The following is a 22,515-nucleotide window of genomic DNA, read 5'->3' on the forward strand; positions in this document are numbered from 1 at the left end:
ATGAATGTATTATGTTGGCTATTCCATAGAGTTATTATAATGTACGCTAGAGGTTCAAGTGGCGCTAGTGTGCTGCTGCAAATTGAAGCAGACAGCAACCAGTCGGAAATTGACTTCCGGTAATGCATTTCTATAAAAAAAAACGAGTACATTTTCTCTCCGCGCTCGAATATAAGAGCAAATATCACGAATAATTCGTACGTACTAGGAAGCTTGGAACATTTCTCAGTCAGGCCGACGAAATAATTGGTCAGTTACGGCGTTTTTCTTTCAAATTCATCGGATTCAAAACGGTGCTAAAACGGCTTCGTACGTGTATTTATCTGCACTGTCGGACACTGTTAGCGCGAACACGGCATCGGCGCTTTCCACCATGGGGATATACGTGTCAAACGAACGAAGGACATGTGGAAAACCAAGAGAGACGGCAAGAACTACGCAGTAACATTGAATAAGTAACTCCTTGTGCATGCAGGCTATCAAAATAAATTGAAAGCCACCTAATATAGTCCGATTTGCAATAAATAAGTACTGCTTTATTCTTTCTACTCATGAATATGCGCGAAGATGCATGTTCTGGGTTCAAATCATCAACCGCACGCTCCAAATCTTTGCAAATAGGGAGAAGTCAGAGAACAGGGGCCCGATAAGAACTGCCCGACATAAGAAATAATAAAAAGGCACACCTTTCGTAGTCCACGTACTTTATTTCTTACATTCGAATGTTTTTTAACCGTCGTGAAGATGCACGACGGAGTCATTTTCATAGAGTGACAGGACGGACATATTAGCAATATATAAGCGCCACCGCAATGCTAGCGAACCTTGAACACACTCTACATTCTTTTCGATCGTTAGTTTGCTTAGAATCGTCGCTTGTTTTTACATACCTGCCATGGAACATAGGTTTGGGCCTGAAATATAGCGAAGCTTAACATCGTTCAGTGGTAAAGAAAAATGTTGTAATTAAAGCAATTACACTTTTACAATATTAATAAGTGTACATACTATCCGGTACAACCGAAATAATAAAAGCCATTCGTGTTATTTTCCGGCGAAGAGACAAAATGCACGCGCGTTTTCCCATAGGAATGCACAGGAGCACCGCAAAAGTAGACTGGTTGCTGTCTGCTTCAATTTGCCTCCCGGAAGTCGCATAGACACTAGCGCCAGTTGAAACTCTAGCGTACATTATAATAACTCTATGGGCTATTCATGCCGCGAGACAACGTTGGCTCAGGTACGCTTTGAAGTCGAGTTGAGTCGAGCGTCTGCATCACTGTGGTCTGCATGCTCTTCTTCGTGACTCACTTAGCCGAGTTGAGGTTGCGCACAGAGTCCCATGCTGTTCTTGGTTTGCTATGTCAAACCAACCGCGGAAACGGTCAAGGAAGAAGTACTTGGAGCCTAATGAAGCTTTCATCGTTCCGTCGTCAACAAGGCATTTCCGAAGTAGGCTGGCCCGTACACCTGACGAGACTGCGGAAGAGCATCAAGCCTCAACTACAGATTCCGAAACCGAGAGCACAATAAATCTGACTGGTGCAGTAGCTGCAGAAGCAACGGAAAACGGTGCAGGTTCGTCTGAAGGTGGACCCCAGTTCGGCGAGGTAGGCAGCAACGACACGCAGCCTGACAACTGGGACGATGGCCTGCTCGACGACACACTTCAGGAAGACTCCACTGTCGATGCCGCGGAGATTGTGGCCTGCTGCTTCGAAAGCTTGCAGCATGCGATTCTGCCGATATCTAACATCAGCAAGGCAGAGGTTCTAGCCATGGTGATGACTTTTGTGACGTCCGAGAACCTGACGTGGAGCGGCTTAGATAAGCTGCTCGTAATGATCAACCGTATATGCGGAATGGAGGTGCTGCCCCGAACGAAGTACCTGTTCCGGAAGCTGTTGGCCTCTAAACTGAAGCGTTCAACAGACTACTACTACTGTGAGTTTTGCGCAGGCTTCCTTCCGACACCGGAGGATGGTACTTCCACGATTATCTGCACAACGTGCCAGAAGTGTACCACAATCTCGGAGCTTCGCAGTAAAGGGAACTTCTTTACAATCCTCGACGTGTCGGATCAAGTGCGTCAAGTCGTCAGCAAGACGTCAGATGAGCTGTACAGAAACTTGGAGAGGCTGAACAGCAATCCCGAAGACACGATGTCGGACATAACCGATGGGAGTGTTTACAAAAAAATGAAAGCCAGTGGAGCATTGCAGTGGGGAGACTTGACAATGACGTTCAATACAGATGGAAGCCCTATTTTCAAGTCTTCAAAGGCCTCTGTCTGGCCACTGCAGTTTGTCATCAACGAAGTGCCTGCTCCGGACCGTTTCTCAGCCAGTGGTGTCGCTGGCATCTGGTTCGGAGCGAAGCACCCGGACATGTCTCTTTTTGTGGGCAAGTTCGTGGAGCATCTGTCAAGCATGGATCCCATCATTTGGCAAGCAGAATCACAAATGGTGTCATCCAAAGTTTATGCTGTCTGTTGTTGCCTCGATGCTCCAGCTCGTGCCGCAGTACAAAATCAAGTGCAGTTCAACGGGTACTTCGGTTGCCCATGGTGCATGGTTGCTGGGGAACACTTGGAAGGTAAATATTTAATTATGCATGTCACATTAAGAGCTTCGCGCCCAGCATGTTTTAGTTTTGCTTTCACCCAGCCTGCTTGCTTACTTGCTCTTACTGTTGTGGTATATTTCTTACCAGGTGCCATGCGGTTTCCAGAGGCACATCAAATCGAAGAACGCACCCACGAGCTTGTGCTGCGGGACATGAAGTATGCGGTCACCTATGAAACAACGGTGAACGGCTTCAAGGGACCCTCTCCATTGATTAATCTGGAGAACTACGACATGGTGTCCGGCCAGGCATGCGAATATATGCACTCGGTTCTTCTGGGCGTGACCAAGCAGCTGACGGAGCACTTGCTGGATTCCTCCAACTCTGCCGAAAGGTTTTACATTGGTAAGAGTGGGGATTTCTGTGTAGGCCTCATATTTACATACAGTTTGTAATGCAAATGACGAAATTATAAGAGACTTTAACTAAGACAAATCTGAATTCTTTCAAGCCAATCACCCTACAAGTACTATTAATCAAGGCATCTTTTTACTTTCAGGGTTCAAAGCTAGAAGTAGGGTTTTGCGTTTTCAAACAAATCCGATAAAATCAAAAGAAAAAAAAGAAAGCACTTGCTTGTAAAAACTTTGTCGGTTCGAATTTATCCGAAAGATTCAGCATTTTCGAGACTGCTGGCTGTCATGAACCCGACCGGTAATTATATGTTGCCGGAATCTTCTAACAAGTTTTGTGCTTTCTTTTTTCAGCAATAGCTGTATTATGGACGCTTTATGGGGTTTGTGATGTCTGTTGTTGGTCGTAACTACTATCAACCTTGCAGGCTTCCCTGTTTTCTCACAGGAAGTTCTCCTGCACGCATGCTTCCCCACTCCCCCTCCTCCTCGCCCCTCGTTTGCTGCAAATCACCCTCCTCACGTGTAATATGGCTACTGTGCATCTGCACATGTGTACAAAACGCTACCCACATTTACCCTTGTTAGGAGACGTTCCAGCTAGGAAGCTTATTCCAGCATGCGGCACACCAGAGGACTCATCGAAATGGCATTGCCACGCAAAGTGTGCATCGCGTCGCATAATAGTGCTCAGGGTGCGCCGTATCACCGTGGTTTGCCAAAGCCATTGTATGCAAATCACACAACAATGAGGAGCCGCCTGTGCCACCCATATACAGCAACGACACACTGCAGCACAAGGCCGAGGCCTCCTGGCACAGTTCCGGAGACTGTGATGTGCGCCAGCGTGACATTGAGAGCCGCTGCTCTTTACACTTTCCGTAAAGAGTTGGCCTGCAATGTCGCTGTAACCTGTTCGCACGTTGTGGGCAAAAAGGAGCCATTTTTAGTTGAAACATTTGTTTGTGGGCTTTACAAAAGAATGCCGTGTAGCTCCTTATAAAAATCAGGGAGCCTCCCTATGACCATAATCTAATGTGTCTCACATTGAAGAGGATTTTTTACTAAATTTACAAAGCGCTGTTTTCTACCCTTTATTTCCTTCACTGAAAAAGACACAAAAAACTTTATGTACCATAAAAGCAAGCTGCAAAGAACTCCAAATTTATGATAAAAACCAACTAAAAAAAAAAAAAACTTCGGTTTTGCTTAGAAGTAAACTCGGAAAATGCAGAACCCTAGCTACAAAGTACTTGGATAGTGATCTGACTCACGGCTTCTTGCACAATAGTGAAAGCGTGGTCTTGCTTCTCCTTTCCCCTTTTTTATACCAAAATAAGCAGGGAAGCCAGATTGACAAACCTGAATATGAGTGCATTGATGTTAGTTTGCTGTGCAAATGTTGGGTGGTCAACCTGCACGGACATGCAGTAGGAAGCATGCAACAAGACAGTGCCACTGTAGTAGGATTCATAGGGGGAGTATCTGGCGTTCACGATAATCACCGATGGCCAGTGTGAGGTGCGTATTCAGTAAGGAAAAGTTGAGAATTGTTCAGGAATAGCATACATATCCACACTCCCTCTAAATTGAACTGGCATTGTTGTCACGAGGCACAAAAAGCTAAACACAAAACGAGCTGTGTTTCTTGTCTGAACCATGTGTTCACCATGTCTGTAATGGTGGCTCCCAACGCAGCCCATGTCTTCAGACTCCAGCATAGACATACTCACCCTATTGAGGCGAGCAGCGAGCAATTTGTCGAATTCTATTCCAGTAATGTCTCTCACCGCAAACAAATGGGAGTAAAGAGTTAACATGTCAGCATATTCCCTTCCGGCGAGCCAAATCACATTAAAGGTATACTACAACGAAATTTTGGCGCTTATTTTTTGGTCTATATGCGTTCAAAAAACCAGTATCTCATTGGACGCACCAATATCTTGTTAAAAAAAGACACGAAAAGGAATTTTGAAACAAATTAAACGATTAGCAAAGAGCACCTGGTGGATGTCTCTAACGCCTCGTTTGTAATGCCAGTCTAAGAACCTTGACAGGTAATGACGTTAACTGTCTCGCCCCCGGTCACCATGAGAGCAGAGGAGGAGGAGGAACTCCCCTGTCCCCCCCCGAGAACCTCTTTTGTGAGTCCCAGAAGTCGCTATTGTCCCTCTACGAGATTATAGAAGATTAACCTGTCACTCGAAATTCATACAAAAACAGCCGCTTCGGTGGCTGGAACGACTAGGCCATCCTTTCGACGTCAGCCTCGTCGCAGCTTTGCTCGTCCCGAGAGGAACTACGTCACAATTGCGGGGGATGTCACGTGCTCTCCGCTGGCTGCTCTTCAAGCGCTTGCCAAATTTGCCATTTATAACGAAAAATACAGGCACCAGGTTCAAAATAAAAATGTGCGATTGTCATTTACAGATATTGTGGACCATATTCAACCTATTTTTGAACACGACGGGTATATTTCAACTTTCGTTGAAGTGTCCCTTTAAAGGGCAACTCCGCTCAATTGCAGAAAAATTGGGATTATGTCTGATCCCACCCTTGAAAGCACTAATAAACGGCCATTTGCTATGGTGAAATCTGAATTTTTTTTTATGCAATTTTGCTTTTAACATGTGTCAATATCGACCAGAATTGAAAGGGAAACATCGACTCTGACAGGCAACGTTGACAAATCGCATGGTGCAAACAATCATCTGATACTCTACAAGGGGAGGAGTCAGCTGCGCGGACTACGCTTAATTGGAAGCATAGCCAAGTATTCCTAAAAGAATATCCCGTAAACATTAGCAGATGGTTAATTCTGTTAAATATCACACAAATAAGTTGCAAAGTATGCCTACATAGCACAAACAAAATGTCGGTATCGCAACAAAGGTGAAGCAGATGATGCTGAGAAGCTTCGGGGGCGTCGGGCATCCGGATTGGCGCTGGTCGCGTGGACGCCGCTGAGCCAACATTGGGCGGAGACGCTGCTGACGTCACTAGCTCGGTTTGCCCGGAGAAGTAAAAACAAACAAAACATGGACATGACTGATGTTATGTGCATCACATGGTCATGACCCTGAGGTAGTGACTCAATGTTGGGTGCGCCAACTCTATCGTATTGACTGTGCTGTTAATTGCACCTCCGTCATCCGCTAGAGTTAGCAGATTTTGGTGATAGGGCTCGTATCAAAGTTTCCTGGCCTTTTTTCAATAGATTTAGACGGAATTGTATCGTAATACTTTATGTGTGGTCTTCTGAGATGATACTAAAAGGTCCACAGTGTTTTCTCTGTAGCGAAAATGAAGCGAAGTTGCCCTTTAAAGCATATGTAGAGCAGCGCTGGACATGTGTAGGTTTTCGAATGCTAAGGGATGACACCTTTACTCTTGAGTGAGATTGAGCAAATTTGGGAACACGGTGACACGGTCACGGATGCATACGAAAGCGCAGGGAGTGGGAGGTGCGTCACAACACCTTGTAACATCGATGTGGCCATTGGTGGCGCTGCCACAGCAAAACCGGGTTCGACCTTTCGTACAGTAAGTTAGGCCAAAAAATTCAGCAATCCTTACCGGGATTGATGTATGCGGATGATTTCATACTAATGGCTAACAGGACCGAGTTGCAGGAATTAATGAGCATCTGTGATTACCAAGCAAAGATTAAGTGAATGGTGGCAGAAAGCAAGGGGAAACTAGGTATTTTCTTATTAACGGATGGCAAGGGGGATTTATAGCCTCACTTTCTTTGCAGTGCAGAATGAATATAGATTTCACATTTAAACATTCTAAGCTTAAATGGTAAAACAAAGTGGCTAGGTGGCGTAAGCTACCGCCCGATCCAAAGGGCTCAGCCGGATTCATCCCCCCATCCATCCATGGGTACTCCATTTAGGCGTTGCACAGTCCCCATAGCCGAAAACTTGTAACACACTTGTATCGATGCTGGATACTAAAACGGCGCTCGAACTGTCTTCAATAAAAGTCTTGATTGTTTTTGCATTACTCCGAAAAATGAATAGCATGCCGCCTCTAAATCTTTCTTGAGGCTTTACAGCTTGAACCTGTCATACGAGTTTGGCTGATCTTTTTAGTTGTTTTTAATAAGGCTTGGTTTGGTTTCCTTCAAGAACAAGTTGTGGGTTAATGGGTCACTGGTTTAGTTTGCAGTGCCATACTGCTCACATAATTGGTGAGGCCCGATATGCCAAATACTCATGGCCACATTTTTGAAAAAAGACAGTGAAGTCAAACTTTGCAATACCTTTGAGGGCAAGTATGTTATAAATGAGGCAAATATACAATAGTGCAGCACCTCACTTTGTTGCATATCCCTTCAGTTAATCACAATGCTTTAAAAAACCTGCCGTTAATTTAATTTGTCAAGGGAAGCATATGTTCATCTCTCCTTTGACAAATCACTTGTAGCTTGTAAATGAAAATCTAAAGTAATAGCTGATAACTTTAGTAATCAGGCGAGCTGGTTTAGGTTGCACATTGTTAAAACCGGAGACGATGGAAAAAGGGGGACAGGACACGCGTCTCAACTGAGACGCATGTCCTGTCCCCCTTATTTCCATCGTCTCCTGTTTAAATGATGAAAAAGTACTCACATTGCTATTGCTTAAGCATATTAAGTGCTAATGGCACATCTCTTTTGTTTGTATTAATTCCAGGAAGTCCCCAGTCTCTGGAATCTGCAAACAAGCTCCTGATGTCCATCCGGCCACCTCACTGCATCACTCGCCTGCCACGCTCTCTCTGTGAGCGGAGCTATTGGAAAGCCAATGAGTGGCGGAACTGGCTGCTCTACTACAGTGTGCCTTGTCTGGAGAACCTGCTACCTCACCGCTACTGGAAGCATTGGTGCCTGCTTGCGGAGGCGATATGGATACTGCTGTCGACAAGGATATCGCAAGAAATGATCAGCCATGCCGGTAGGACAGTTTTTTCCCGTACCAAGTAATATTTGTTCTCTTGTAGACCTTGCTTTGGTACAGCACTAATGTTTGCATATACAGCCATCTGACCGGAAAGCCTGAAAGTATGTAACGCGTGGCGACCGAAGCAGCGTAATTTCCAGCTTCTCTGAATCGGTGGTGTCACGCACGTTGCTTACTTTTCGCATCTTAGAAAGTGCATAGCAATGCGGCGCTGCTTTCTCCTTGCGTTTCATGGTTAAGGGGTATACTTTATTAGCCATGCAATTTTTACAATCCGGGAGTGTTTCTCTGTTACCGTGCACTCCTACGCTCCAAGTGAAGCGTTCACACTTCATTAAAAAATACTTCTTTTAGTTCGAACTCCGCATTATTAAACAAAGCTTTGGTCTCACACGAGTTTGAATTAACGAGCTGAAACTGTAATTGGCTGAGGGAGTGGTGTGAATCTGTTGGAGGGGCGTCTTTAACTAAATCTAGAAACATGCTTTAAAATTTGACTGGGGAGTTATGAGCGTGGGCCTTATAAACCACATTTATGACCGTGGTTTTTTATGTCCTAATACGCCTCGCAAGTGGGCTCATTTTCGTCTTCTGCGCATGGGAAAGGAAGTAGCGGTGACGTCAGAATGCCGAGCCCTGATTGGCTGATCGTGACCCCCTATCTCAGCGTCGTCTGCTCCTTTGCAACGTCGTCTGCTCGCAACGTCGTCTGTGTCTGTCTTACCTTCCCTGCGGCTTTCAAAAGTGCAGGTCTTAACGAGCGAGCTCGACTTCGCCTTTCAGAGAGGGCAGACGAAATAACTCGAGCGGTACGTTGTTTCTGTCTAACAACTAGCATACACGCATCAAGGAGGGAAGTCAAAGGAGTCACTGGCGAGGTGTCCCGAGGCGCCGAGGTTTCTTTGCTAAGAATCGAGAGTGAGCGTGTTAGTGTCCGCAAGTTCCCTCCCAAATACTTCTTCCCTCCTTTCGTGCGGGGCAAGACCCCTCATTCTTTAACGGCGTCGGCGGGTTGGCGCAGTTAACGTCGTCTGCTTTACGTCTGCTTATTCAAAGCGATGGCTGCTTTACCGTTCCTGCGTCTGTCGGAGATTCACCTCTTTTTCACCGGCGAGAGTCACCGTTGCCTCGGGAAACAAGGAGATAACAAGAGGAAGAAAGTGACCTCTTAATCTAAAACTGAGGTCAGCGATCAAAGTATAATACGGGAAGGGTTCACAAGGGTCACGCGGGCATATTCCATTCAGCACACCAGCCGGTCGTGGGCAGACGGTCGCCGAGTCGGGGAGTGCCTTCTAGGCCTAACGGCCGTGCTCGCTTGGTCGCGTTTGGTGGAATCGTGGCCGTTGGAGCTTTTCCCGGGTGTTTGTGGATCCAGCGTTCTTATTCGTCGTGGTCTGTTTCAAGTACTTTTTACTTTTTTCTTGCTGCTTGAAGTCAGGACGCGTGAGAAGCGCACGTAGAAAAATAAACGTCCGTGGGTCGTCGCGACCGCGACGCTGTTGGCCATGCTGATTTGATCGTAAGGAGTGCGTAAGACACCTTCGGAGCTGTCGTAGGATTTCGTCGTAACCTGCGCAAAACTTACGAAAATTTTGTTTCGTGAATACGAATTTGTTCTTAAGTTATGTCTTACGCACATTTTTGGCTTAAGATTGTTTCGTGAATCTGGCCTCTGCACTTCTGAAAGTCGCAGGAAAGGTAGGACAGACGCAGACGACGTTGCGAGCAGACGACGCTCAGATAGGGTGGTCGCGATCAGCCAATCAGGGCTCGGCGTTCTGACGTCACCGCTATCCCCTGCGCAAAAAGCAGACGAACTTGCCCTCCGCATAGTTTTGCCACATTACTGCATGCACCGCTAAGCTGACATGGCAGGACGGAAGCTACATGCTTGCCGAACCAATCAATCGCCTGCCTTTCATTACCTGACCCCGCTGTGTGTGGATGAGTGCACATGGAGAGCATGACCATGTGGTGCGAGACCAGGGGTGGGTGCAGGAATTTCCTGAGGGGGGGTCAGGTGTTGGTCAGCGTACCGTTTGTTTAGGAACCCTCTCCCTCGTTTCACGCCCTAAAAGTTACACGTGCAGAAATCAAGAGGGGGGGTCAGGACATCCGGACCTTGCCTCTAAATCCGCCCCTGTGCGAGACCAACCGTTGACTGGGCCCAAAAAGTAACTCGCTTCTTCCGTCCTGTCCGCTTAGCCTTGAACGGAGTATAGTAGCAGCAGCACTTTCAGTTTTATAATAATTTCGTGCCTTTTCAGTTGGAATGTTTGAATTTGGTACCCATCAAATATTGTTTTTTGAAGATCTGCGCTAGCTTTTGTGCCATTCTACCATAAATTCTTAATTGAATTCTTTCTATTTTAGAATCACTCCTCAAGAGGTTCGTGGACCAGGTGCTACGACTGTATAACGCGAAAATGATGACATTCAACATGCATCAGCTCCTGCATCTGGCAAAGTCAGTGCGTGACCTGGGACCACTGTGGGCACACTCTGCGTTTGTTTTTGAGACGGGAAACGGAAAGCTTGTGAAATGTGTGACAGCTGCAAAGGGCGTACCCCTGCAGATTTTGGAGCGTGTGTGCATGGCACAAGAAGTAGAGTTGTTGCCCATAACATTAAACATTTCATCGCCTGTGAAAGCTGTATGCGACAAGATGCTTAAGCATCGGCTTGTGCAGACGGCATGTGAGGTGGACGGTGTAACTCTGCTGGGTCAGGCAAGAAATGTTACCAACCTTTCAGCCAGTGAACAAGAAGCTCTCCTTCAAGCTGGGTACCCTCAGACAGTCTCAGTAGGAGAGTACTTCCGGTTTGTTTTTGAGGGCAACATCATCACAAGCAGGCAGTACACCCGTGAAAAAAAGAGTAACAGTACTGTAATTATGGGGTCAGACTCTTTGTTTTATGTAATTAATAGAATCGTAGAGCTTTCTGCTCCATCGAAGCCATGCCTTCTCCTTTGTAAAGAAATAGTGACCGTTGACGGTGATTATCCAGCTCACATGCAAGAGTGTTTTATCTCTCCAAGCAATATCGTTCAAGCACTTCCTCTATCTCTGATATCCTCTGTGTGTGTGTTTGTAGATATTGGTAACAAGGCTTTTGTTTGTAAACTCCCAAACAGAATTGAAAGGGATTGAGATGACATGAGTTCATGTTTTCTGCTCAAATGAGGAGTGTCATGTGCATGTGTTTTTAGTGCACAGGAATGATGTCCTTGAGTCGCACCCGGCTGCTTAAAATGACTATACACCTCTGGTAATGTGGTTGAAGTCTAGCGGCCTTTATTATAGGCAGTTTTCAAAGGATATTTCACAATTCTCCTAAGAAAAGTTAAATTGAAAACGACTGGGTGCGGCTGGAAGATGGCAGTCCCGTCTGTCAAAACTTGGATGCGCGCACTGGAATACGGAGTCACGTGTTCATCTGGACTATACCTTTACACTCTTCAATAGTTGTACCCTTTCCATTTGAGTGAATGATTAAAGGCCAGTAGAGTTTTCTCTGGGTACTGCCAACACCTGCTATAGTCAGTGACACGTTAAAAGTGAAGTGGAAACTCCGCGTCCAGCACACACTCGTTACTTTTTGCCATGCTTGGGCTGCGCGGGCACGCTTGTGCTATCAAGGCTACCTTGCGTTGGAGGCACAGCTTCCACTTTACTCTTAAAGGCCGATGTACGACCTCAATCTTCTACAGGGAAGATAATCTTCTTGGCTTCCTCCTCTCCCAAACTGTGAGGGGATCCATGCTGCATGAAGGTGAAAAGGGGAGGGATACTTGGGAGAATAGAAAGTGCAAAAAAAATGGAATATACAAAGCGTATATCGGTCTTTAATCTGTCGCTGACTATAGTAACAGGGCCTTAGTGCTGAATATGCCTGAAAAACAAGTTGAGAAATTGGTGGTCTCCTTAGTTAGCTATGTTATTTTTCTTATGTGTTTATTTTATTTTGTTTAGTAAGTGACCATATTTGCTCATGGTCCAGGCTCACCAAGATGTTTTGTCACTTATCACAGATATGCTTGCTGTATGTAATTTCATGAGATTTGTTTTGTAAATAACCTGAATTAGTTACTTTTTTTTTTTCGTCACTTATGACAGGCATAGTTTCAATGTCTAACTAAACTTGTTTTGAACATGATGTGAGATATTTTGTTCTTTTGCAGCTCAGGCTCACCCATTTATTTTCTGTTTGTTTTGCCACCTGTAATAAAATATATGTGACTTGGTCAGCTCGGTTTTGTGAATGACCTGAATTTTGTTCTTTGTAGCTCATGCTTACGAAGTTGTTTGTTGTTTTGCGACTTGTAGTAGCTATAAATTAAATGGCATGGAACTTTACCAGCCTAGTTTTAAATATTTTTTTTTACAAAAGTGTTGTTTTAGCAAAGTTGTTTATTTATTTATTCGGGGTACTTGCTGCCTGGCTGTGAAGAGGCCAAGGCATTGCACAAAAACTCAATTAATGATAGTACAGCAGGGTATAAAGAAACAAAAATGATATAGTCAATGGATGTGGGCACAGAAACAGAAAAGTCAGTGCCTATATCCTTAATATTTTCCATCTGAAAGGCCAGTAACAATGATTGCAGAATACACAAGCGCTTAATTGCCAAAGCAAGGTTAAAATTCACACAATGGTGAGAAAGGACACAAGAATGTTCATAAAGTGAATGGTACAGGTGAGTTGCTTGGGCCTATCTACTAATTTGTGTTGTCAATTAGCGGTTGAAAGCTGGATGATAGTTTATCAATGCAGTCAAGGTTTAGCATCTACGAAGGAAGCCTGTTCCACTCTGTAACGGTGCTTAAAAAAATCTACAAAAAGGCATCCTTGCAACAGAAAAACTTTCATGTTGTTTTGTCATATTATACTTACTATATAGTCGGTTGGAGTTCACTGAAACAATGTCACTGATAGACAGACCATACTAGTTGTTGACTTACTGGTAGAATAATTTGAGCCTATTAACCTTCTGTGTAGCTAGGCAAGGCAAGCTGAACAGCCATAAGAGGCAAATATAAACTATAGGAACAGCATAACAAATCTTTTCATATTTCACACTATTATGTTGTAAGCTATGAAAGACAATGAAAATGCCAAAATTACTTTCGAAGATCTGCAGCTTTTTTCACTGCCAATCTAATGATCAAGTTATATGATTTGCCTTCAGGGAACTTTATAGTTATTGAGTAGCACTACATGTGGAGTTTTTTGTCTCCAAGTTATAATTCTATTTTTGATTTTTACACTTGTTGTTAATAATGCTTCATTTATTAAATTCCAGATGAAGGGAAATTTTAATCATGTGGATCGACTACCTTGATAAAACCATTAAAACTCTGCATCTCTGGAAGCACTACAAACATAAAAAAATTAGGCGATACGTTGTTTGACTGAATGCGACATAAGTGCACTAGCACTGGCTTTTGTTTAATTTTGATCATTTGATCATAGTTATGATCATGTGATATCATAGGTCACATAACCTAGAGACGGACACACACAGAGGGTGAAGGGGGGGGGGGGGGCGAATGGAGGGCAAAGGGACTGGGGGGATGGCTTCGGACACACATAGGGAGGGTGAAGGGAACTGGGGCGCGGGGAGGGAGGAGGGGGCTGCAGGTAGGGGTCTGGGGGAGGGCGGCTTCGGACACGTGCTGGGAGGGTGAAGGGACAGAAAGAGGGAGAGGGGTTGTGTGGTCTCTAAGTCACGTGACCCTCCTCGTGTACCGTGATATTGTAGCTTACGGACCTATGATGGAGGTGGTCACAGAATCCACAAAATTTAGCGGAATCATGCTGCCACTAAACTTAGCAGGCTACGACCAGCTTTGGGCACATGCACAGATGCCTTTTTCAGAACCGGCACATTTAGTTCTAGAGCACAAAAACAGAAATGGTGTATAAGACATGTTTTAAAGAGTAAAATCTTACTTCTTGTAATGGCCCTAATGGAGTTTGGCATCCCATATAAGGCTATACCGGTTGTGGCTTTATGTAAGTCATCTTTTAGGACTTCCTGTTTGAGTGTATACAGGAGTCGATTTGTTTCCTCACAGACTATACAGGAACTGGTTTCCTATACAAAGTACCGATATGGGAATAAACAGGAAGTGGCTTCCTGTAACACTTCCCATACTAAAGTCTACAGGAAAGGGCTTCCTGTAACCTTTCCCATACAGGAACTGGTTTCCTATACAAAGAACCCATATAGGAGTTGGCTTCCTGTAACACTTCCCATACAAAAGTATACAGGAAAGGGCTTCCTGTAACACTTCCCATACGAAAGTATACAGGAATCACCTTCCTGTAACACTTCCTGTATAACATTTATATGGGTTTTTTCAATAGGGAACCGCTTCCGCTCCGCACTTTCCTTCAACTGGAATCGAGATTTCACTACAGCACGCTCTTCGTAAAAATAAGCCTTCACTAAATAAGCAACCGCGTTGAAAGAGTCTCCTGAAACCATCCACTGAAGCCGAATGCAGTGTTTCACAAGAACCACGACTGCTGCACTGATGGAGTCGGGTCCCTTGAAAACGGACCTAGCGGGAGATACCAAAAAAATAATTCCGGCTGTACGAAACTCCGTTAGCAACGGGAGTCCACCGAATTAGAACTCGATGGTTGGCCCCAATCTCGGGACGGCAGTGCTCATCCTCGCTGGCTGACGTTCCATATCGAACCGTTCGACAGGGCAAAGCTGAACCGGACGTAACGGCGCTATTTTAGGATCCTCGTCGGTCGAAGAGCGCGTACCGCATTTAGAGATGTCAGCGGGACCGGGTCGGCCCCCGTTCCTTGCCATCCGTCAACCGGTGTCAACTCGGCTGTCGTGCCAACTCGTCAGGTGGGCCCTCGTAATCCTCGAAAAGCCACCTATATTTGTACTCCGAGGCCCCGAGCTACACGTTGTTTCCAATCAAAATGTCGCTAAAAATATAAAGAACAGTCACTGACAGCCCCTTCTGACCGCGTAAACGCTTGCAAACAAAAAGGGAGACCTCGTTTGCGGTATTCTTGGAAACATGTAGGTTATATAGTGTCGCGTTCAAAAGAAAATCGACTGCGTAACTTGTGCCCTTGCCTATTGTATTTGCTACTTTGTACGCTTTCTCGACGTGAATGTCTTTTTTTTTAAATGTTCGTTGACGTACGTAAAGTTCAAGTCATGTACGTTCTTATAGCTTGCGCATATCATTAAAGGATAAATCACTTGAGGCTGTACAGCAAGAAACATAAGGCGACAATGAAAGTAAGGAAACGAAGCCATTTTTGGGTTAAAATGCCATCAAACGCTCTAAAAACGAAATTTAAGGAGAAGAAAAAAAGGCAGCACGTTTCATGGAGCCGAAGCTTTTATCACACGTGTGAAAAATCAACAGGAGGACCCACAAAACATGAAAAATACGAAGATAATTTCTGGTAATTTTAGATGGGTATCTCCTGTACGTAAATAACAAAAAAAAAAAGGCTGTTGTTGGAAGTTTATTGGGCAATTTTGTAAAATAAAAAACACAGTTAATTTATTTAGTTTTGAGTAAAATTGCTTTTTGATGCTCCGAATTTCGTGCGATTTTAGGTTAATAATTTGCACATGTATTCTAGCTTTTATTGACGAATAACTTAGTGTTGTGTAGGACGACTTTTGATTCACGAACAACAGTAATGCCATGTTCTTACGTCACAAAGAAAACAATAAGCTAACCACTCGGAAATGTTGAAATCGTTCCATTGAAGTCAATTATAGTTTATTTGCGCGGGTGGGTTTTTGATACATGAATGTCTCCGTTCCCCTGGCCATGCACGCATACGAGGGGGAACCCACCAGTAAACGGAATGAATTTCTGGTGGGCGTAATTCCAGCTTCCGCCACTAGCGTCGCTTAGCGGCTCTCCTTCCGAGTCAGTTTGCAGACCGGCGTCGTCTGCTAAGGCTCTAGCTGCATGTTTTAAATTTTTTCTCCAAGCGCTATGAGACCACTCCTGGTTTCTTGCAATGTTTGATTTGAAGAAACAGCGTGTGACCATGAAAATTTCTTTTCTTTTAGAAAAAACGGCGGCGGAAATTCTTGTAATGCTTTAGAAAGCCTACATAAAAAGATGCTATAAAGAAATCGCAGGTCTGCGAACGGTTTTCTTCTCTTCAAGGCCGGTGAATTATTTATTGACGACCAACCTCGTTCAGGACGACCCTTTATCTCTGGCAAGTTATGAAAACATCGAGGAAATTCGGGATTCGATCTTGGCAGATCGTCGAAGTACAATTGAAGAGCTTACTGAACTGAGTAAAGATGCTGGACTCGTGTCAGCGTATTTTGAACACAACATGAGAAGATTTTCAGCAAAATATATGCCTCGTTTGTTCACTCTTCATCAAAGTCATTTCCTAGGGAACGTCCTGTCAGTACAACTTTCGTTTAACAAAAATGGCTTACACCGCTTTTCTACCCTGTTACCCGGACCTGGAACCGTGCGACTTTTTTATGTTTCCCCGCATAAAAAGAGTCCTGCAAGGAAAACGTTTTGTGGATGTGGAAGAGGTCAAATAAAGAATGAGGGAGGCATTGAAGGTCGTAAGTTTGAATGAGTTCCAGAACTATTCTGAAAAGAGGAAAACACATTTGGACCGATGCATTCACTCAAATGGAGACTACTTTGAGGATGATTAACGTGGCAAACTTTACAAACCAACAAATGCTTCTTATTACAAAATTTCGGACATCTTTGTGTTCTCCCTTGTATATACATATAGCTGCATCTTAGGTGCACCCTTTCCTTTTCTCCCCCGCTCTCTCCACACCTTTACACAAGAAAACACGAGCACAAACACGTCCATAAAGAATAATACGTATAAGCTACCTAATGCATAATATACCCCATTATAATTCCGCTTCTTGAAGCGCTTAAACATTTCACTTATCAGGCACGTAGCGAGGACTTCGATTTAGAGGAAGGGGAGGGGGGGGGGGGGCGCCTGTGACAAAATGCTTTTTAGGGCGGTGGGGGGAGGAGGCCCCAGCAGTATGGAATATTTGGGGGGGGGGGGGGGGGGAGGAGAGAGAGGCCCCATGCCCCCCCTCCCCGGATACGTACCTGCACCAGATTTGCGTGAACATGAGTTCAATTGAGGAGTTCTGAAGACACCAGTACCCAGCAAAGCAGCGTTCCCAAATCTCCAACATGGTCCTTTGTGTAGCATCGCGGCGTCCTAACATCTCTGGCACAAACGAGCTCGAAAGACCAGCTGCCCAGGAAAGCAACCACAAGTCACGTGGGTAGAAAGAGTCACCAAGACTTCTGTGCTGCTCTGCTCGTGTGCTTCTGTTTGTTAAACGCGAAAAGGGTGTTATTTGACATTGAAAAATAGAGACTTTTTGTATACTGTGCGTTCTATCTGCTCTCGGTCATCTAGGACAGGCTGGGGACATCGACCATGACCCAGGTCGAAAGACGTCACACCGTCCAAGCGGGGAGGAGGCGTCTCGAAGTCTCGTGGGAGGTCAGAGCAGCAGAGAGCACGCAGCGAGAAACCGGCGCCTCTTTAGATGGCACGCCGAGGAGATGCGGGTGGAATATAAAAAAAACAACCTTCGCTTTTAATTGTGTGAGCGACATGGGGAAGTCAAGGCTGCGCTGCGCGGGTCTTCCCACGAGTGACGAACATGCGATATGGCGAGGTGGCGAACAAAAGAATCGCTCGACCCTCGCGCAGACACGATCACTAACCCGGAAGGCAGTCGTGGCGAGCTTATCAGGTTGCTGACCTTGGTTCACCGTGTCTTAGTGTCACTAGTGCACGCGTTGTCCATGATGCGAGGAAGGGAAGAAAAAAACATATAGTAAAAATGTGGCTCATACGGATAGGAATACCCCCAGCGCGGGGCACAAAGACGAACTGTTGTCGTCGTACCGAGTGTTTCGGCGTAACCACGGCACGCAGAATCCCGATTCGTTTTCTCGTTTGAAGCGAACGTGTTAATACTCTACTACAATAACAAAGTTATGAAGAGTGGTGTAGTACGATGATATCAGAGAAGAGCAGTAGAGGTTTCAGAGATTATATAGTTACCAAAAACACCTGCAGAAGACTAAGCGTCACAAGTGCAGGAAAAAATATTTTGTCATTGGCGAGTGCAAGTATCGCATGTCCAGTAGAGGTTTAAAACACACACACTCTCACACAAACATGCTCGCGCACGCACGCACATGCACGCGCGCATGTACGCAACGCACCTCTGCAGGTGTAAAAAACAAAACTTAAATATATCACTTCCCTAAGGAATAATCCAGCAGGTGTCCCACGAGGACGAAAGCACCTAATAATAATTGGCAAGTACTAACACAATTAATTTAACGGCTCGTGATTTCAAGTATCTAATATAAGAAAATAGGTGTTAGAAGTATGTGTATAGTTTTCAGGGGGCATTCAATATATACTGGTCATTTGAGCCTACGAATTGATAAATCGCACGCGGGCGCAATAGACCGATCTCACCAGCCAGTGTGACTACGCCTCCGCTGCCGCGATGCACCGAGGAAATTTTAGTCTTTCTGCACGTGCAACAGTCTTGTTGGAGCTCTGGGCCTGCTGGGCAAAAACAGTCTCATGCACTGCTGATTGCCTCCTGTGAACTAAGGTTATGGCTGCCTCGCGCATGCGCCGAACGCTTTGTGAGATCGATGTGTTCAGTTTCTCGCTCGGACGTTTTTTTCTATGCCGAACAATTTTGTGTTTAGTGCAATTGACTCGAGACCGCGATAAGCACGCTCTAAGTGCTAAAAATTGTTTTAGATTGCCGCACACAAACAGGAGTATCTTATCCTATCAACGCTAATTGACAGACTTGATCTTACGCGCGGCTCACCGAAGCGAGCCCACGATTCACCGAAGCGAACGAAGAATAATTGCTAATGATAAGTCATTGATGTCTATCCGAAAGGAATGCCAGCAATCACAACAAGTCGGAACTCGCCGGCGTCCTTCGCGGATTCTCCGGGGCTCGCTCGGAGACCCACGCGTGCCAACGACCACCAAGGTCTTTCTCCTCCCGTAAACATCGCCCATGCGCACCTTGCCCATACCCCGCGCTCATCCCCAAAGCTGACAGTACGGGTGCAACTACGAGCTCGCGGGACCAACCAACCACCTCCCTTTCATATCGCCTGACCGCACTCTCGGCACGTGGGTATGGGCGAGAGTGGGATCACATGACGAAAGATGGAAATACGACTGGATCAAAGTGCTTGTTGCTTCCACCGCACACTCAGCGTGAGTGGAGAATACATCCTGTTTCGGGCCGCAAGCACCGGCTCCAACAGTTGTCGTAATTACGATACCCGAGGTTATGATGCAGCATCTTATTCAAATCATTGGCCATTATTGCCACTATCGTCGCAAAATCACCTCTAACATATCTCTTTCTCCCTCTCTCCGCGGTATTTATTGCAGCTCTTTCTGTCCCTTTTAGTTCTTTTTGTATGAGTTGCCAGAAATCCGTTTTCTTTTTATCTCGTAAGTTTTGTCCGTTTATGAAGTGACGCCAATACGTGACAGGTGTTAAGAGGGAGGCCAAAAATCGACATCCTGCAATTTTTTAGGCTTATCTGTAATCGTTCCGAAAGCAATACAAACATAACTTTGGAGTTAACATTTCTAATTGTTTCGTGCCATTCATATATATATGGTAGCTTGGTTAATAATGTGACTTTATTCATTCATTAAAGCTCCTACCAATTTAAAGGAGCGATGCAACAATTTTTGTACTTTGCGCAAATACCGCTTAAAACGGATCCCTAACGTTAATGACCTATGAAAAACGCATTCGTTCTTCACCCCACGCAATAGAAGTCCCAGAAACAAATTAAAGGAAAACCAGCAGCGTTCACCCCCTCAACTCACAGCCAGAGCAAGCGGCCACGTGATCTGGAGCCGATTATATGCCGCCAGTGTTGATCATAGCCACGCGCTGGCGTTGGCAAAGCGCAGGACACGCGCTGAGTTCCAGACATTGTTATGCTCGGCTGTTGTCGTCGTTGCAGCGATTGGACACGGGTCATTACCCGAATGCTTCTCGAGCTAGCAATTATCACGAGCCCAAGTCGAGTGCCCACGCAATGCTCGGGTCCAATCTATGAACCGCATTCAAATATCGTCACTTGGGTGTACTGCGATCCCCACGTTACGTCATCAAATTTTGCAAAGGAGAGATTGAAGGAAAATGATCGCTTTTGTCCTTGAAATTACACCGCAACAAGAGAGTTTCTTGGCCAGTGGCGTTTCGTGTGGGTATCCTTGAGTCCCAGGTGTACCAGTAAGCTCGTGTAGAGTGAAAAACATTCCAATTTAATATCGTTGCACCGGTCCTTTAACTAGCAGTGGCTGAAACTAATTTTAGCTTAAACAGTCGGAAATGTTCAAGGGTAGTTATTTATTTATTTTTATATCGCATTTACATTGGACAAGGGGAATAAATGTAGAAGTACTTACTATAAGATATATTATTTTGATGTAACATAAATCACAGTGCATGGTGACACGAAGGTTAGCCAAAGTGAAGTATAATGTTACAAAAGTGTTACATAGAAATACTATGCGATAGGAAAATACAAAGGAACCGAAAAGAATGCAATACACGAATATCACTCCAGGGATAATTATACAAAATCAAATAGAAGAGAACATTGGAACTGAAAAGTTTCAGTGGCCACGCATTCTGGGACACCATTCCGAATCAGGAAAGGTACACGGTACTATTGAAGTATGCCTGACCAAGATATGGTTACTTTGGAACTGCTCCTGGATGGTGCGCACTTAACAAAAGGGAAGCATAAGGAGCATAGGCCCGTGCATTTTGCATACATTTTTTAAGATAAAAATATGAACTTTTTGTTAACCATTGACAATTCTGTCACACGTTCCGGCCGTGTTGTACTTGCCATTAAATAACGCCTGAATATGCCAATTGTACCCAATCCCACGGTTGTGCTTTTAACGATGAATCGCAAAATTGCCATTTAAATGATCATAAAAAGTTAGATAAGTATAACTTGCGTAACTCTAGAACAATAAACAAATGATGTATACACGCAATATACGGTCAATGCGAGAAGAAACTGGGGGAGAGGAGGACACGAGCGCTGTCGGCTCCTCCTCTCCTTCAATTTTCGCCCTCATTAAGACGTTGTACAATACAACATATTTAGCGAGCGAAGCTGCATAACCGACGACGGAAGCAGAAATATATTGGTTCACCTGACGAATGCTTACGTGAAAACCAGACCGAATTGAAGCTTCGCCCAACGTGTTGCGGAAGATATTATCCAGAAATATCTAACAGGCGGTATACCGAGTACACGATTAAAATAGAATGAGCAGTTCGTCAATTGAACGAACGGCTCGGTATGCTGTCGCACCGAAAGAGTTGTAAATAGCGTGCATGGTGTGTGTGTGCTCGTTTATTTTAGGTAATTAAAAAAATTTAAAGCCCACTTACTATACAGAAACATCGCACTCTTACTTTTTCGGGACATAAGAAAAAAAAAAAAAAAAAACACGCAAAACTTCCGGTGTGTCGGGAAAGCTTAAACACTAGATCCCGATGATAGGTTCCAGCTTGTTTTTCCGTCGCTGCTGCACAGAAGCTCGGAGACAGCAATTTGTGTAAATTATCTGGATCAATTTCGATTTCACACGTCGATACGAGGCAGCGTTTCTTCATCTCCCCGAGGTGTTTTCTGAACCGACTTAAGAATTAGAAAAAACAAAACAAAAAAAAAACAAAAAACAGGACGAGGAAGTTGGCATTGCGCCCGCTGGCTTATATCTATTGCTGGAGGGCACGAGCTTTTGTTTTACCGAAAAGCACGGCGCGTTTTGAGTGCCTTTGATTAGGCTCCTGATATCTGATCATTAAGCTTGATAAATGGAACTGTCCCTCCAGGAGAGAGCTGCCGCTCACTCCTAGCTCTATTACGCCCATAGCGTCGGCGGCGATTCAGTCTTGCAAAATATCTCTTCCGTGCGTCATTAAGAGCGCAGAAAGTTAAATACCTCCGAAATAACGCAAAACAAAGCGTAAACACTTCTGCGTTGCGACCGCTGTCTCGACCTGGTTCAAAGACGTGAGCTCTAACAATTTGTTTTTACTAACTTGTCACGTCGTGTCTCGCTTCTCTCGGAGGTTAAAGGGACCGCGTGTCTTATCACTGAGGCGAATCTTCGCGCGGTGAAGATGGCATTCAGCAATGATGTACAACGAGAATTATACATTCCAGTATAACGACTCCTACACGGTAGTTCTTTTCGTCCATCAAACTACCGAACCTTGGAGTTCAATATTACTTTTTTTCTGGTAATATGTGTATTATCGCCGAGATGTTTTGGTGGAGTCCTCGTACGGCTTCCCTTCGTGACGTCACGAACAGGATTTGCCTCTTCGTGAACCGGTGATTGGACAGGCATTATAATAATGCAGGAAGCTACGGTGTGGCCAATCGCAAACTTCGACCATAGCGGCGCTTTTCGTTGCGCACGTCGCTAACAGTCGATGACAGGGTAAGAGT

The 22,515-nt window shown here is 44.9% G+C and overlaps 3 protein-coding genes across 3 annotated transcripts in view; all 3 read left to right on the top strand.

Moving 5' to 3' along the window:
- Positions 1-22,515, top strand: part of LOC8026662 — a 109,274-nt gene that overhangs the window by 58,553 nt on the left and 28,206 nt on the right. The window lies entirely within an intron of this gene.
- On the top strand, positions 1,362-2,369 carry LOC121837159 (the record flags this gene model as incomplete). The annotated part of the gene is made up of 1 exon (XM_042292680.1): positions 1,362-2,369. A coding segment is annotated over exon 1 (1,008 nt), but the record flags the coding sequence as incomplete, so codon positions are not given.
- Positions 2,521-12,176, top strand: LOC115309987. Its single transcript, XM_029968257.3, has 4 exons — positions 2,521-2,595; positions 2,713-2,970; positions 7,658-7,918; positions 10,301-12,176. Exons 1-4 carry the CDS (start codon positions 2,571-2,573, stop codon positions 11,077-11,079), a joined length of 1,323 nt encoding a protein of 440 aa, XP_029824117.3. The 5' UTR covers positions 2,521-2,570; the 3' UTR covers positions 11,080-12,176.

This window comes from Ixodes scapularis, unplaced genomic scaffold (assembly GCF_016920785.2).
Source record: "Ixodes scapularis isolate PalLabHiFi unplaced genomic scaffold, ASM1692078v2 PGA_scaffold3__209_contigs__length_174095766, whole genome shotgun sequence".
NCBI lineage: Eukaryota > Metazoa > Arthropoda > Arachnida > Ixodida > Ixodidae > Ixodes > Ixodes scapularis.